General features: G+C 44.6%; 1 protein-coding gene across 2 annotated transcripts; it reads left to right on the forward strand.

Annotated features, from left to right (window-relative positions):
- The first annotated feature begins 2742 nt into the window (after positions 1-2742).
- LOC112257190 (macrophage mannose receptor 1) lies at positions 2743-9313 on the forward strand. 2 transcript variants are annotated; one of them, XM_042309639.1, is made up of 6 exons: positions 2743-2878; positions 4361-4396; positions 5904-6266; positions 7643-7797; positions 7878-8088; positions 8201-9313. In XM_042309639.1, exons 2-6 carry the CDS (start codon positions 4363-4365, stop codon positions 8566-8568), a joined length of 1131 nt encoding a protein of 376 aa, XP_042165573.1. In that variant the 5' UTR covers positions 2743-2878; positions 4361-4362; the 3' UTR covers positions 8569-9313. The 2 variants fall into 2 exon arrangements, with proteins under 2 accessions (XP_042165573.1, XP_042165574.1); XM_042309640.1 differs by lacking the exon at positions 4361-4396 and having other exon boundaries at positions 2745-2878.
- Positions 9314-16582: the final 7269 nt, after the last annotated feature.

The following is a 16582-nucleotide window of genomic DNA, read 5'->3' on the forward strand; positions in this document are numbered from 1 at the left end:
AGGGGTCTCCTGGTATCTGTGTATAAACCCTATAGCAGTGGTCTCCTGGTATCTGTGTATAAACCCTATAGCAGTGGTCTCCTGGTATCTGTGTATAAACCCTATAGCAGTGGACTCCTGGTATCTTTCTTTAAACCCTATGTCAGTGGTCTCCTGGTATCTGTCTATAAACCCTATGTCAGGGGTCTCCTGGTATCTGTGTATAAACCCTATGGCAGGGGTCTCCTGGTATCTGTGTATAACCCTAACACAGGGGTCTCCTGGTATCTGTGTATAAACCCTATAGCAGTGGTCTCCTGGTATCTGTGTATAAACCCTATAGCAGTGGTCTCCTGGTATCTGTCTATAAACCCTATGGTTGAAGTCCCCAATAGGTCGATCGCCAGCCAGCAACCCACCTATGAGTAGCTTGCTAAACAATTCTGAAAGTTCATGCAATTTTCACATGTTGCATCTCAAATTGTCATAAACAAATCTGACAAGTATCAGACCTGTCAAGCTGCCCCCTGACTAATCAATGCAACACTGAATACCTGTATATGAACACCAATAGGAGCGAAACAGACTCAAGTATTCTGTTTTCTAATTATACCACTGGATACTTTCACCCCTAACTTCTGATTATAATTTCAGACATTTGGTAGGTCTTTGGTAGGTCACATAATAATTTCTGACATTGTACAAACGCACACGCACCAAGTCCAAGTGGAGACTTGACCGAGGCTGTTTGGGTGATATAATCAACTCCAAGTGGAGTCTTGACCGAGGCTGTTTGGGTGATATAATCAACTCCAAGTGGAGTCTTGACCGAGGCTGTTTGGGTGATATAATCAACTCCAAGTGGAGTCTTGACCGAGGCTGTTTGGGTGATATAATCAACTCCAAGTGGAGTCTTGACCGAGGCTGTTTGGGTGATATAATCAACTCCAAGTGGAGTCTTGACCGAGGCTGTTTGGGTGATATAATCAACTCCAAGTGGAGTCTTGACCGAGGCTGTTTGGGTGATATAATCAACTCCAAGTGGAGTCTTGACCGAGGCTGTTTGGGTGATATAATCAACTCCAAGTGGAGTCTTGACCGAGGCTGTTTGGGTGATGTAATCAACTCCAAGTGGAGTCTTGACCGAGGCTGTTTGGGTGATATAATCAACTCCAAGTGGAGTCTTGACCGAGGCTGTTTGGGTGATATAATCAACTCCAAGTGGAGTCTTGACCGAGGCTGTTTGGGTTATTGCTGTTTTTGTCTGTAATCACACTGGCATCAGTTCCCTCTGCTCTATGCAATTCTAACACAGCCACCAAATACTTTAGTACACTCTGGTACACTCCAACACGCTAGTTCACTCTGGTACACTCCACAACACGCTAGTACACTCTGGTACACTCCAACACGTTAGTACACTCCAACATGCTAGTACACTATGGTATACTCCAACACGTTAGTACACTATGGTACACTCAACACGCTAGTACACTCTGGTACACTCCAACACGTTAGTACACTCCAACATGCTAGTACACTCTGGTATACTCCAACACGCTAGTACACTCTGGTACACTCCAACACGTTAGTACACTCCAACATGCTAGTACACTCTGGTATACTCCAACACGTTAGTACACTCTGGTACACTCCAACACGTTAGTACACTCCAACATGCCAGTACACTTAGTACACTCCAACATGCTAGTACACTCTGGTATACTCCAACACGCTAGTACACTCTGGTACACTCCAACATGTTAGTACACTCCAACATGCTAGTACACTCTGGTATACTCCAACACGTTAGTACACTATGGTACACTCAACACGCTAGTACACTCTGGTACACTCCAACACGTTAGTACACTCCAACATGCTAGTACATGGTTACTCCAACACGCTAGTACACTCTGGTACCTCCAACAGTGGGTACACTCCAACATGCTAGTACAAATACTCCAACTGTTAGTAGATGGGTACACTGACAGAGTACACTCTGGTACACTCCAACACGTTAGTACACTCCAACATGCTAGTACATGGGTTCCAACACTGTACAGTACACTCCAACATGTTAGTAAACACTCCAACATGAGTACATGGTATTCCAACACGTTAGTACACTATGGTACAAACACCTAGTAGATGGGTACACTGACACGCTAGTACACTCTGGTACCTGAGAGATGGGTTACTGACAGAGAGGTAAATACCTGAGAGATGGGTTACTGACAGAGAGGTAAATACCTGAGAGATGGGTTACTGACAGAGAGGTAAATACCTGAGAGATGGGTTACTGACAGAGAGGTAAATACCTGAGAGATGGGTTACTGACAGAGAGATAAATACCTGAGAGATGGGTTACTGACAGAGAGGTAAATACCTGAGAGATGGGTTACTGACAGAGAGGTAAATACCTGAGAGATGGGTTACTGACAGAGAGCTGAGTGAATGACACAGGAGGTTCTTTATCTTGGCCTATTTACTTTGGCTGGATTTGACTGTTGATGATTTCTCTCTTTTGTTCTTCCTATTTACTTTTTTAAAAGAGATATTATATTGTAATCCAACATGTTAGTATAGTTTAGCCACCGGGAGGGTTGACATTTATTTTTGTTTTCCAGAAACCGCAGTTGGATTATTCCTGGATTTCCTTCTTCCTGTATGTTTTTTTTTATTTGACCAGTGTTTTGCATGCCTCTACGAGGAAGAACTAATTCAAAATAACTGACAGGGATGCCTTTCATCCTTCCACTGTGACATCACCACGTTATGAGGTCAAAGAGAAGGAAGTGCTGTATAACTCCTGTCTCTGAGGGGGACAGAGCCACTCGGAGGGAGAGGGAGAGCTGACAACAATATCAACAACAACATCGACAACAACAAACATCAGGTATGAGGATTTCTTAACTCTATATGTCTACTTTTGTAAAGAGTAAAGTACAAGACAGTTAGTAACATTAATGTGTATTGTTATTTAGTAAACATTAATGTGTATTGTTATTTAGTAAACATTAATGTGTATTGTTATTTAGTAAACATTATTGTGTATTGTTATTTAGGAAACATTAATGTTTATTGTTATTTAGTAAACAGATGTGTATTGTTATTTAGTAAACAGATGTGTATTGTTATTTAGTAAACATAGATATGTATTGTTATTTAGTAAACATAAATATGTATTGTTATTTAGTAAACATAAATATGTATTGTTATTTAGTAAACAAAAATGTGTATTGTTATTTAGTAAACATAAATATGTCTTGTTATTTAGTAAACATAAATGTGTATTTTTATTTAGTAAATGGTGTAATGCTTATAAATATATGAGTAGTAGAATAGCAGAAAAGTCTGAAAGTGCAAACCATCCATAAAGTCAAACTTCCCTCAAAAATTCAATAAAAATATTGATGTGTATTTTTCAGTCATTACATTTCATGACGTTAAATTTGAAGCATGTGTAAACATAAAGTCCAAATAAATGTAAAGTATTTTTATTTAGTAAATGTGTAAAGTCCAAATGAAGCATTATAAATCCAAATCTATGACCCATAAAGTCCAAATCTGAAGCATGTGTAAAGTCCAAATCTGAAGCATGTGACCCATAAAGTCCAAATCTGAAGCATGTGACCCATAAAGTCCAAATCTGAAGCATGTGACCCATAAAGTCCAAATCTGAAGCATGTGACCCATAAAGTCCAAATCTCAAAATGTGACCCATAAAGTCCAAATCTGAAGCATGTGACCCATAAAGTCTGAAGCATGTGACCCATAAAGTCCAAATCTGAAGCATGTGACCCATAAAGTCCAAATCTGAAGCATGTGACCCATAAAGTCCAAATCTGAAGCATGTGACCCATAAAGTCCAAATCTGAAGCATGTGACCCATAAAGTCCAAATCTGAAGCATGTGACCCATAAAGTCCAAATCTGAAGCATGTGACCCATAAAGTCCAAATCTGAAGCATGCGACCCATAAAGTCCAAAATGTGACCCAAAGTCCTGAAGCATGCGACCCATAAAGTCCAAATCTGAAGCATGTGACCCATAAAGTCTAAACCACCCATAAATACCAAATCTGAAGCATGCGACCCATAAAGTCCAAATCTGAAGCATGCGACCCATAAAGTCCAAAACCACCCATAAAGTCCAAATCTGAAGCATGCGACCCATAAAGTCCAAATCTGAAGCATGCGACCCATAAAGTCCAAATCTGAAGCATGTGACCCATAAAGTCCAAATCTGAAGCATGCGACCCATAAAGTCTAAACCACCCATAAAGTCCAAATCTGAAGCATGCGACCCATGCTGCTGGTAGAAGTTAAAGTTTAGTTGTTGGGATGTGTTCACTAGACTGTTATCTCTCCATTCTCCAGGGATGGGCCACTCTCTGTTTCTCCTGTTCTTCTCAGGTTGGTGTTCGTGTGTGTGTTTGTGTGTGTGTGTGTGTGTGTGTGTGTGTGTGTGTGTGTGTGTGTGTGTGTGTGTGTGTGTGTGTGTGTGTGTGTGTGTGTGTGTGTGTGTGTGTGTGTGTGTGTGTGTGTGTGAGCTCGTTTTACATGGCTGTTAGCACTCGAGTTGTATTTCTGGAGCCTGGCAGGCGAACGCTGAATGCCCGATCAAAACCGATGGCTTGGTATGAGGGAAAAAAGAAAACAACATGAATGTTCTGCTCCGTGATGAAGCATTTCAACAGTGACAGATGGAACGGTGACATGGTGCAGTCTGGGAAAGCAGATCTTTTGATTTGTCTGAAAATGTTTCCTTGTTTGTTGTGTTTTAGTTAGTGACGATATTCACCGTCCCCCTGGTTATACAGCACTCCTTTACAATGGTAAACTCTTCCTTCATCTCTCACATAGTCCACCGTCCCCCAGTTATACAGCACTCCTTTACAATGGTAAACTCTTCCTTCATCTCTCACATAGTCCACTGCTCCCCAGTTATACAGCACTCCTGTGTAAAAGGAGCTCGCCCCGTGTCTCTGTCTGTCTGTCTGTCTGTCTGTCTGTCTGTCTGTCTGTCTGTCTGTCTGTCTGTCTGTCTGTCTGTCTGTCTGTCTGTCTGCCTGCCTTCCTGCCTGCCTGCCTGTCCTTCCTGCCTGCCTGCCTTCCTCCTGCCAGGGCTGTCAGGGCTGTCCGTCCCCTCATAGTGTTGGTTTGTTCTCCACAGGACTGTCCATCCTCCCCTCATAATGTTGGTTTGTTCTCCACAGGGCTGTCCATCCTCCCCTCATAGTGTTGGTTTGTTCTCCACAGGGCTGTCCATCCTCCCCTCATAGTGTTGGTTTGTTCTCCACAGGGCTGTCCGTCCTCCCCTCATAGTGTTGGTTTGTTCTCCACAGGGCCTCCTCTCATAATGTTGGTTTGTTCTCCACAGGGCTGTCCGTCCTCCCCTCATAGTGTTGGTTTGTTCTCCACAGGGCCTCCTCTCATAATGTTGGTTTGTTCTCCACAGGGCTGTCCGTCCTCCCCTCATAGTGTTGGTTTGTTCTCCACAGGGCTGTCCGTCCTCCTCTCATAATGTTGGTTTGTTCTCCACAGGGCCTCCTCTCGTAGTGTTGGTTTGTTCTCCACAGGGCTGTCCATCCTCCCCTCATAATGTTGGTTTGTTCTCCACAGGGCTGTCCGTCCTCCCCTCATAGTGTTGGTTGTTGTTCTCCACAGGGCTGTCCATCCTCCCCTCATAATGTTGGTTTGTTCTCCACAGGGCTGTCCGTCCTCCCCTCATAGTGTTGGTTTGTTCTCCACAGGGCTGTCCATCCTCCTCTCATAGTGTTGGTTTGTTCTCCACAGGGCTGTCCGTCCTCCCCTCATAGTGTTGGTTTGTTCTCAACAGGGCTGTCCATCCTCCCCTCATAGTGTTGGTTTGTTCTCCACAGGGCTGTCCGTCCTCATAGTGTTGGTTTGTTCTCCACAGGGCTGTCCATCCTCCCCTCATGCCTCTCTCATCAGTTCCACTTTGTGAACATCAATAAAACCTGGACTGAAGCACAGAGTTACTGCAGACAGAACCACACTGACCTGGCCTCCATAGACGACATGGCAGATATGAACAGGCTCAACAACACAGTACAGGCTGAGTTATTGACTGAACCAGCCTGGATAGGGTTGTCTAAAACCAGCTGGAGGTGGTCTGCGGGAGACACAGAATTAGAGCCGGTGGTGTTTTGGGAACAAGGCCAACCAGATAATAGAAACAACAATGAGTCCTGTGTGTGGATGCTAAATGGGCTTTGGCATGATGCGAACTGTGGTGAACAACATAATTTTGTGTGCTATGGTGAGTTCCCCTGTCAGTCATCTTCCCTGTCAGTCATCTCCCCTGTCAGTCATCTCCCCTGTCAGTCAGCTACCCTGCCAGTCATCTCCCCTGTCAGTCATCTCCCTGTCAGTCATCTCCCCTGTCAGTCAGCTCCCTGTCAGTCAGCTCCCCTGTCAGTCAGCTCCCCTGTCAGTCAGCTCCCCTGCCAGTCATCTCCCTGTCAGTCATCTTCCTTGTCAGTCATCTCCCCTGTCAGTCATCTCCCCTGTCAGTCATCTCCCGTCAGTCATCTTCCCTGTCAGTCATCTCCCCTGTCAGTCATCTTCCTTGTCAGTCAGCTCCCTGTCAGTCATCTCCCCTGTCAGTCATCTCCCTGTCAGTCAACTCCCCTGTCAGTCAGCTCCCATGTCAGTCAGCTCCCCTGTCAGTCATCTTCCTTGTCAGTCATCTCCCCTGTCAGTCATCTCCCCTGTCAGTCAGCTCCCCTATCAGTCATCTCCCCTGTCAGTCATCTCCCCTGTCAGTCATCTCCCCTGTCAGTCATCTCCCCTATCAGTCATCTCCCCTGTCAGTCAACTCCCCTGTCAGTCATCTCCCCTGTCAGTCATCTCCCCTGTCAGTCATCTCCCCTATCAGTCATCTCCCCTGTCAGTCATCTCCCCTGTCAGTCATCTCCCCTGTCAGTCATCTCCCCTATCAGTCATCTCCCCTATCAGTCAGCTCCCCTGTCAGTCATCTCCCTGTCAGTCATCTCCCCTGTCAGTCATCTCCCCTGTCAGTCATCTCCCTATCAGTCATCTCCCTGTCAGTCATCTCCCCTGTCAGTCATCTCCCTGTCAGTCATCTCCCTGTCAGTCATCTCCCCTGTCAGTCATCTCCCTGTCAGTCAGCTCCCCTGTCAGTCATCTCCCTATCAGTCATCTCCCTGTCAGTCATCTCCCTGTCAGTCATCTCCCCTGTCAGTCATCTCCCTGTCAGTCATCTCCCTGTCAGTCATCTCCCTGTCAGTCATCTCCCTGTCAGTCAACTTCCCCTGTCAGTCATCTCCCTGTCAGTCATCTCCCCTGTCAGTCATCTCCCTGTCAGTCATCTCCCTGTCAGTCATCTCCCTGTCAGTCATCTCCCTGTCAGTCATCTCCCCTGTCAGTCATCTCCCCTGTCAGTCATCTCCCTGTCAGTCAACCTTTTCACTGTCTTTCCTTCCATCTTTCTGGTTGTCAACCAGTCAAACACCAAAGAGTTTGGATTCAGTCAACAGATTGATATTTTATTTATTATTATTTATTCTACCGGTTTATTTCCAGACATGTGTTTGTCTGTATGAACTTGTCTTCGTTGGAACATGTTTATTTATATCTCTTCTCTTCTTATATTCCTTCTGTTCTTTCAAATAGACACAAATCTCACTAGTCAGTACATCGTCGTCACTGAAAATAAGACTTGGAGTGAGGCTCAGCGCTACTGTCAGAAGAACCATAAGGACCTGGCCAGTGTGTGGGGTGAAGCAGAGAAGGACGCCATACAGAACGCCATACAGAACGCCAAGAAGGCAAGTTCACTTCAACTCATTTGTTTTGCACTTTGAGCACCACGTTAAAAACATAATCAGCATTTTCACAACATTGACAGGAAGAGGTGGTGTGGATCGGCCTGTGTAGAGAGAGTGGAGACAGAGAGTGGAGGTGGTCTGACCAGAGTGGCTCAACCTTCAGAAACTGGATGGCAGGCGAGCCAAACAGGGCAAATGTGGGAGAAAAGCTCTGTGTGGAAGTTAAGTTCCCATCTGGAGAGTGGAATGATCACAGCTGTATCACCAAACATCATTTTATCTGCTATGATGGTGAGGGGAGAAGGTTAGATACATATTCATAAAACAAATGTACATTTACTTTAGAATGACAGTTATTTGGTCAATATTTAGCATGAATCTACATATCCGTCTCTTCCTCCAGATAAGCTGGTTCTGGTTTCAGAGAACAAGACGTGGTCAGAAGCCCTGAGGTACTGCAGAGACCGGGGCATGGAGCTGGTGTCTGTCCACAACCCCAGCATCCAGCACTGGGTCCGACAGAAAGCCAAGATGGCCTCCAGTCCCTTCGTCTGGCTGGGCCTGAGGTACACCTGCACTCTGGACTTCTGGTTCTGGGTCAATGGAGAAGAGCCCTGCTACCACAACTGGGCCCACGGGGAGGGCTACAACACCAGCAAGGTGCAGTCTGGGAACACGGGGGCCATAGAGAGAGATGGGGGGAAGTGGGTCGGCCTGCCTGAGACTGACAAATTCAACTTCATCTGCAGCAAGAGTGATGGTCAGATTTAATCTGTTTTTTAATCTCTCTCTCAATTCAATTAAATGTGCTTTATTGGCATGACTTAACAATGTACATATTGCCAAAGCTTACTTTGGATATTTACAATATTAAAATAATAAGAATCACAAATGTCAACGTGACAACAATAACCATTAAACATTGAACAATACCAATAAGCATACAGTAGAGGACATGTGCAGGTTGATTGGTCTGTCAGACACTGTCCCTCATTTTATGGCAGGCAGCAATGTAGTGGGCTGCCAACCCACGGCTCTCTGCGTCCTCCCCCAACAGAACGGGTAGCCTACTCTCATCAGAGAGGTCTTTGAAACCTTGAATAAGTAACTAACATACATCATGAAGGGGACATACATCATTAAGGGAACATAAATCATTAAGGGAACATAAATCATTAAGGGAACATACATCATTAAGGGAACATACATCATTAAGGGAACCTACATCATTAAGGGAACATACATCATTAAGGAAACATACATCATTAAGGGAACATACATCATTAAGGGAACATACATCATTAAGGAACATACATCATTAAGGGAACATACATCATTAAGGGAACATAAATCATTAAGGGAACATACATCATTAAGGGAACATACATCATTAAGGGAACATAAATCATTAAGGGAACATACATCATTAAGGGAACATAAATCATCCTGCAGCACTCCCTGGTGGTGTGATGATAAAACTGCAAGAATCTGTGTTTCAATAAAAACTATCAAACTATGTTCTGTTCCATTATTGAGATGAATTATGCGATTGGAGTAAGGGGCGAAAACAACATGGGATATTTATATGTGGGGCCCATTCTACATAGAAACCTCTATATGTGGGGCCCATTCTACATAGAAACCTCTATATGTGGGGCCCATTCTACATGGAAACCTCTATATGTGGGGCCCATTCTACATAGAAACCTCTATATGTGGGGCCCATTCTACATAGAAACCTCTATATGTGGGGCCCATTCTACATAGAAACCTCTATATGTGGGGCCCATTCTACATAGAAACCTCTATATGTGGGGCCCATTCTACATAGAAACCTCTATGTGCGGCCCATTCTACATAGAAACCTCTATATGTGGGGCCCATTCTACATAGAAACCTCTATGTGGGGCCCATTCTACATAGAAACCTCTATATGTGGGGCCCATTCTACATAGAAACCTCTATGTGGGGCCCATTCTACATAGAAACCTCTATATGTGGGGCCCATTCTACATAGAAACCTCTATATGTGGGGCCCATTCTACATGGAAACCTCTATATGTGGGGCCCATTCTACATAGAAACCTCTATATGTGGGGCCCATTCTACATAGAAACCTCTATATGTGGGGCCCATTCTACATAGAAACCTCTATATGTGGGGCCCATTCTACATAGAAACCTCTATATGTGGGGCCCATTCTACATAGAAACCTCTATGTGCGGCCCATTCTACATAGAAACCTCTATATGTGGGGCCCATTCTACATAGAAACCTCTATGTGGGGCCCATTCTACATAGAAACCTCTATATGTGGGGCCCATTCTACATACAAACCTCTATATGTGGGGCCCATTCTACATAGAAACCTCTATATGTGGGGCCCATTCTACATAGAAACCTCTATATGTGGGGCCCATTCTACATAGAAACCTCTATATGTGGGGCCCATTCTACATAGAAACCTCTATGTGGGGCCCATTCTACATAGAAACCTCTATATGTGGGGCCCATTCTACATAGAAACCTCTATATGTGGGGCCCATTCTACATAGAAACCTCTATATGTGGGGCCCATTCTACATAGAAACCTCTATATGTGGGGCCCATTCTACATAGAAACCTCTATATGTGGGGCCCATTCTACATAGAAACATCTATATGTGGGGCCCATTCTACATAGAAACCTCTATATGTGGGGCCCATTCTACATAGAAACCTCTATATGTGGGGCCCATTCTACATAGAAACCTCTATATGTGGGGCCCATTCTACATGGAAACCTCTATATGTGGGGCCCATTCTACATGGAAACCTCTATATGTGGGGCCCATTCTACATAGAAACCTCTATGTGGGGCCCATTCTACATAGAAACCTCTATATGTGGGGCCCATTCTACATGGAAACCTCTATATGTGGGGCCCATTCTACATAGAAACCTCTATATGTGGGGCCCATTCTACATAGAAACCTCTATATGTGGGGCCCATTCTACATAGAAACCTCTATATGTGGGGCCCATTCTACATAGAAACCTCTATATGTGGGGCCCATTCTACATGGAAACCTCTATGTGGGGCCCATTCTACATGGAAACCTCTATATGTGGGGCCCATTCTACATAGAAACCTCTATATGTGGGGCCCATTCTACATAGAAACCTCTATATGTGGGGCCCATTCTACATAGAAACCTCTATATGTGGGGCCCATTCTACATAGAAACCTCTATATGTGGGGCCCATTCTACATAGAAACCTCTATGTGGGGCCCATTCTACATAGAAACCTCTATATGTGGGGCCCATTCTACATAGAAACCTCTATGTGGGGCCCATTCTACATAGAAACCTCTATATGTGGGGCCCATTCTACATAGAAACCTCTATATGTGGGGCCCATTCTACATAGAAACCTCTATATGTGGGGCCCATTCTACATAGAAACCTCTATATGTGGGGCCCATTCTACATAGAAACCTCTATGTGGGGCCCATTCTACATAGAAACCTCTATATGTGGGGCCCATTCTACATAGAAACCTCTATATGTGGGGCCCATTCTACATAGAAAACTCTATATGTGGGGCCCATTCTACATAGAAACCTCTATATGTGGGGCCCATTCTACATAGAAACCTCTATATGTGGGGCCCATTCTACATAGAAACATCTATATGTGGGGCCCATTCTACATAGAAACCTCTATATGTGGGGCCCATTCTACATAGAAACCTCTATATGTGGGGCCCATTCTACATAGAAACCTCTATGTGGGGCCCATTCTACATGGAAACCTCTATATGTGGGGCCCATTCTACATAGAAACCTCTATATGTGGGGCCCATTCTACATAGAAACCTCTATATGTGGGGCCCATTCTACATAGAAACCTCTATGTGGGGCCCATTCTACATAGAAACCTCTATGTGGGGCCCATTCTACATAGAAACCTCTATGTGGGGCCCATTCTACATAGAAACCTCTATATGTGGGGCCCATTCTACATAGAAACCTCTATATGTGGGGCCCATTCTACATAGAAACCTCTATACAGTATACATGGTTAATATAGACAGTATACATGGTTAATATATACAGTATACATGGTTAATATAGACAGTATACATGGTTAATATAGACAGTATACATGGTTAATATAGACAGTATACATGGTTAATATAGACAGTATACATGGTTAATATAGACAGTATACATGGTTAATATAGACAGTATACATGGTTAATATAGACAGTATACATGGTTAATATAGACAGTATACAGTATACATGGTTAATATAGACAGTATACATGGTTAATATAGACAGTATACATGGTTAATATAGACAGTATACATGGTTAATATAGACAGTATACATGGTTAATATAGACAGTATACATGGTTAATATAGACAGTATACATGGTTAAACCTGTTCATCCTACCCCCTACTTTTTCGAACATTCTGTTAAAAATCGCGCAACATTTCGGCGTCCTGCTACTCATGCCAGGAATATAGTATATGCATATGATTAGTATGTGTGGATAGGAAACACTCTCACGTTTCTAAAACTGGTTAAATCACCGCTGTGACTATAACAGAGCGTCTGTTTCATCGAAAAGCGCAAGAAAAACTGATCACTGAAAACTGAAAAAAATATCCATGCGCCACTTGCATGTATTGTTCAAGGGGCACGAAATTAAATGGGGCAGAGATTGCAAGTCCTACAGCTTCCACACGATCACCACTCTTGTCAATTGCCTGAGAGTTGTTCCTTGGTCAAACGAGTTAGAGAGACCACTTTCCATCCGGTCTCCGACAGGACGTTATGGAAGTGAGTTTTCGGAAGATGATTTGAAAGAGTGGAGCTATTGAATACACATCGCCTCGTGATCAATTTGATAGATTATTAACGTTTACTAATACCTAAAGTTGGATTACAAAAGTATTTCGAAGTGTTTTGTGAAAGTTTATCGTCGACTTTTTTAATTTAAAAAAATGACGTAGCGCTTCGAAACAGTGTTTTTTTCTGAATCACACAGTTTCCATAGATGGATATTTTGGGTATATATGGACCGATTTAATCGAAAAAAAGACCCAATAGTGATGTTTATGGGACATATAGGAGTGCCAACAAAGAAGCTCGTCCAAGGTAATGAAAGTTTTATATTTTATTTCTGCTATTTGTGTAGCGCTGGCTACGCTAATTCTTTTGTTTACGTCGCCTTCAGGTATTTCAGGGTGTTGCATGCTATCAGATAATAGCTTCTCATGCTTCTCATGCTTTCGCCGAAAAGCATTTTAATAATCTGACTTGTTGGCTAGATTCACAACGAGTGTAGCTTTAATTCAATGCCCTGCATGTGTGTTTTGATGAACGTTTGAGTTTTAATGAGTGCTATTAGCATTTGGCGTAGCGCATTTGCATTTCCAGACGCATAAATGGGACGTCTGCGTCCCAGGTAGAGGCAAGAGTTAGTATAGACAGTATACAGTATACATGGTAAATATAGACACTATACATGGTTAATATAGACAGTATACAGTATACATGGTAAATATAGACACTATACATGGTTAATATAGACAGTATACAGTATACATGGATAATATAGACAGTATACAGTATACATGGATAATATAGACAGTATACAGTATACATGGTTAATATAGACAGTATGCATGGTTAATATAGACAGTAGACAGTATACATGGTTAATATAGACAGTATACATGGTTAACCGCCTCACCCTATGTAGCTATTTTTCCTAAAGTATTTATATTTACTTCGGAACCGGAACCCCTCAACTGAAGCTAGCCAGCTAACCACCAGCTATGCTAGCGGTCTTCAGCTAACCGGTCATCAGCTAAGCTAACCTTTAGCTCGGAAAGCTCTCGCCAGTTCGAACAACGCGACTCTAACCAGAGCATAACGGACCTATTTATTTTTCATCCGGATTTATCCCCGGATTCCCACCGCAAACGGAACATTTTTCAGCTGGATCTTCACAACTAGCTATCTAGCTAAACCGCAACCCCGGATGATTACTCCTGGCTAGCGCTTCCACCCACTTAGCGTGAAGCTAGCCCGGCCAGCGCACCTGTACTAACACCGTAATGAACAATGTAGGGTAAGTAACATTATATAAGGTAGCATTGTTTAAAGTGGCTAGTGATATATTTACATAATTTCCCATCAATTCCCATGATTAAAGTGGCTGGAGTAGAGTCAGTGTCATTGACAGTGTGTTGGCAGTAGCCACTCAATGTTAGTGGTGGCTGTTTAACAGTCTGATGGCCTTGAGATAGAAGCTGTTTTTCAGTCTCTCGGTCCCAGCTTTGATGCACCTGTACTGACCTCGCCTTCTGGATGACAGCGGGGTGAACAGGCAGTGGCTCGGGTGGTTGATGTCCTTGATGATCTTTATGGCCTTCCTGTAGCATCGGGTGGTGTAGGTGTCCTGGAGGGCAGGTAGTTTGCCCCCCGGTGATGCGTTGTGCAGACCTTACTACCCTCTGGAGAGCCTTACGGTTGAGGGCGGTGCAGTTGCCGTACGAGGCGGTGATACAGCCCGCCAGGATGCTCTCGATTGTGCATCTGTAGAAGTTTGTGAGTGCTTTTGGTGACAAGCCAAATTCCTCTGCTGTTTCCTGAAGTCCACAATCATCTCCTTAGTTTTGTTGACGTTGAGTGTGAGGTTATTTTCCTGACACCACACTCCGAGGGCCCTCACCTCCCCTGTAGGCCGTCTCGTCGTTGTTGGTAATCAAGCCTACCACTGTTGTGTCGTCCGCAAACTTGATGATTGAGTTGGAGGCGTGCATGGCCACGCAGTCGTGGGTGAACAGGGAGTACAGGAGGGGGCTCAGAACGCACCCTTGTGGGGCCCCAGTGTTGAGGATCAGCGGGGAGGAGATGTTGTTCTACCCTCACCACCTGGGGGCGGCCCGTCAGGAAGTCCAGTACCCAGTTGCAGGGGCGGGTCGAGACCCAGGGTCTCGAGCTTGATGACGAGCTTGGAGGGTACTATGGTGTTGAATGCCGAGCTGTAGTCGATGAACAGCATTCTCACATAGGTATTCCTCTTGTCCAGATGGGTTAGGGCAGTGTGCAGTGTGGTTGAGATTGCATCGTCTGTGGACCTATTTGGGCGGTAAGCAAATTGGAGTGGGTCAAGGGTGTCAGGTAGGGTGGAGGTGATATGGTCCTTGACTAGTCTCTCAAAGCACTTCATGATGACGGATGTGAGTGCTACGGGGCGGTAGTCGTTTAGCTCAGTTACCTTAGCTTTCTTGGGAACAGGAACAATGGTGGCCCTCTTGAAGCATGTGGGAACAGCAGACTGGTATAGGGATTGGTTGAATATGTCCGTAAACACACCGGCCAGCTGGTCTGCGCATGCTCTGAGGGCGGCTGGGGATGCCGTCTGGGCCTGCAGCCTTGCGAGGGTTAACACGTTTAAATGTCTTACTCACTTCGGCTGCAGTGAAGGAGAGACCGCATGATTCCGTTGCAGGCCGTGTCAGTGGCACTGTATTGTCCTCAAAGCGGGCAAAAAGTTATTTAGTCTGCCTGGGAGCAAGACATCCTGGTCCGTGACTGGGCTGGGTTTCTTCCTGTAGTCCGTGATTGACTGTAGACCCTGCCACATACCTCTTGTGTCTGAGCCGTTGAATTGAGATTCTACTTTGTCTCTGTACTGGCGCTTAGCTTGTTTGATAGCCTTGCGGAGGAATAGCTGCACTGTTTGTATTCAGTCATGTTACCAGACACCTTGCCCTGATTAAAAGCAGTGGTTCGTGCCTTCAGTTTCACACGAATGCTGCCATCAATCCACGGTTTCTGGTTAGGGGAATGTTTTAATCGTTGCTATGGGAACGACATCTTCAACACACGTTCTAATGAACTCGCACACCGTATCAGCGTATTCGTCAATGTTGTTGTCTGACGCAATACGAAACATCTCCCAGTCCACGTGATGGAAGCAGTCTTGGAGTGTGGAGTCAGCTTGGTCGGACCAGCGTTGGACAGACCTCAGCGTGGGAGCTTCTTGTTTTAGTTTCTGTCTGTAGGCAGGGATCAACAAAATGGAGTCGTGGTCAGCTTTTCCGAAAGGGGCGGGGCAGGGCCTTATATGCGTCGCGGAAGTTAGAGTAACAATGATCCAGGGTCTTTCCACCCCTGGTTGCGCAATCAATATGCTGATAAAATTTAGGGAGTCTTGTTTTCAGATTAGCCTTGTTAAAATCAGCTACAATGAATGCAGCCTCCCGGATAAATCGTTTCAGTTTGCAGAGAGTTAAATAAAGATTCGCTCAGAGCCATCGATGTGTCTGCTTGGGGGGATATATACGGCTGTGATTATAATCGAAGAGAATTCTCTTGGTAGATAATGCGGTCTACATTTGATTGTGAGGAATTCTAAATCAGGTGAACAGAAGGATTTGAGTTCCTGTATGTTTCCTTCATCACACCATGTCACGTTGGCCATAAGGCATACGCCCGCCCGTCTTCTTACCAGAGAGATGTTTGTTTCTGTCGGCGCGATGCGTGAGAAACCCGCTGGCTGCACCGCTTCGGGATTGCGTCTCTCGGTGAGCCATGTTTCCGTGAAGCAGAGAACGTTACAGTCTCTGATGTCCCTCTGGAATACTATTTTTGCTCGGTTTCATCAACCTTGTATTGTCAAGAGACTGACATTGGCAAGAAGAATGCTGGGGAGTGGTGCACGATGTGCCCGTCTCGAGTCTGACCAGAAGACCGCTTCGTTTCCCTCTTTTTCTGAG

This window comes from Oncorhynchus tshawytscha, linkage group LG30, assembly GCF_018296145.1.
Source record: "Oncorhynchus tshawytscha isolate Ot180627B linkage group LG30, Otsh_v2.0, whole genome shotgun sequence".
Lineage (NCBI taxonomy): Eukaryota > Metazoa > Chordata > Actinopteri > Salmoniformes > Salmonidae > Oncorhynchus > Oncorhynchus tshawytscha.

Bases quoted from the DNA above. Each gene is read 5' to 3' on its own strand.
- LOC112257190 (XM_042309639.1), top strand. From the start codon at position 4,363: ATGGGCCACTCTCTGTTTCTCCTGTTCTTCTCAG. The intron at 7,798-7,877 runs GCAAGTTCACTT...CAACATTGACAG, and splicing joins CCATACAGAACGCCAAGAAG to GAAGAGGTGGTGTGGATCGG. The intron at 8,089-8,200 runs GTGAGGGGAGAA...CTCTTCCTCCAG, and splicing joins TCATTTTATCTGCTATGATG to ATAAGCTGGTTCTGGTTTCA.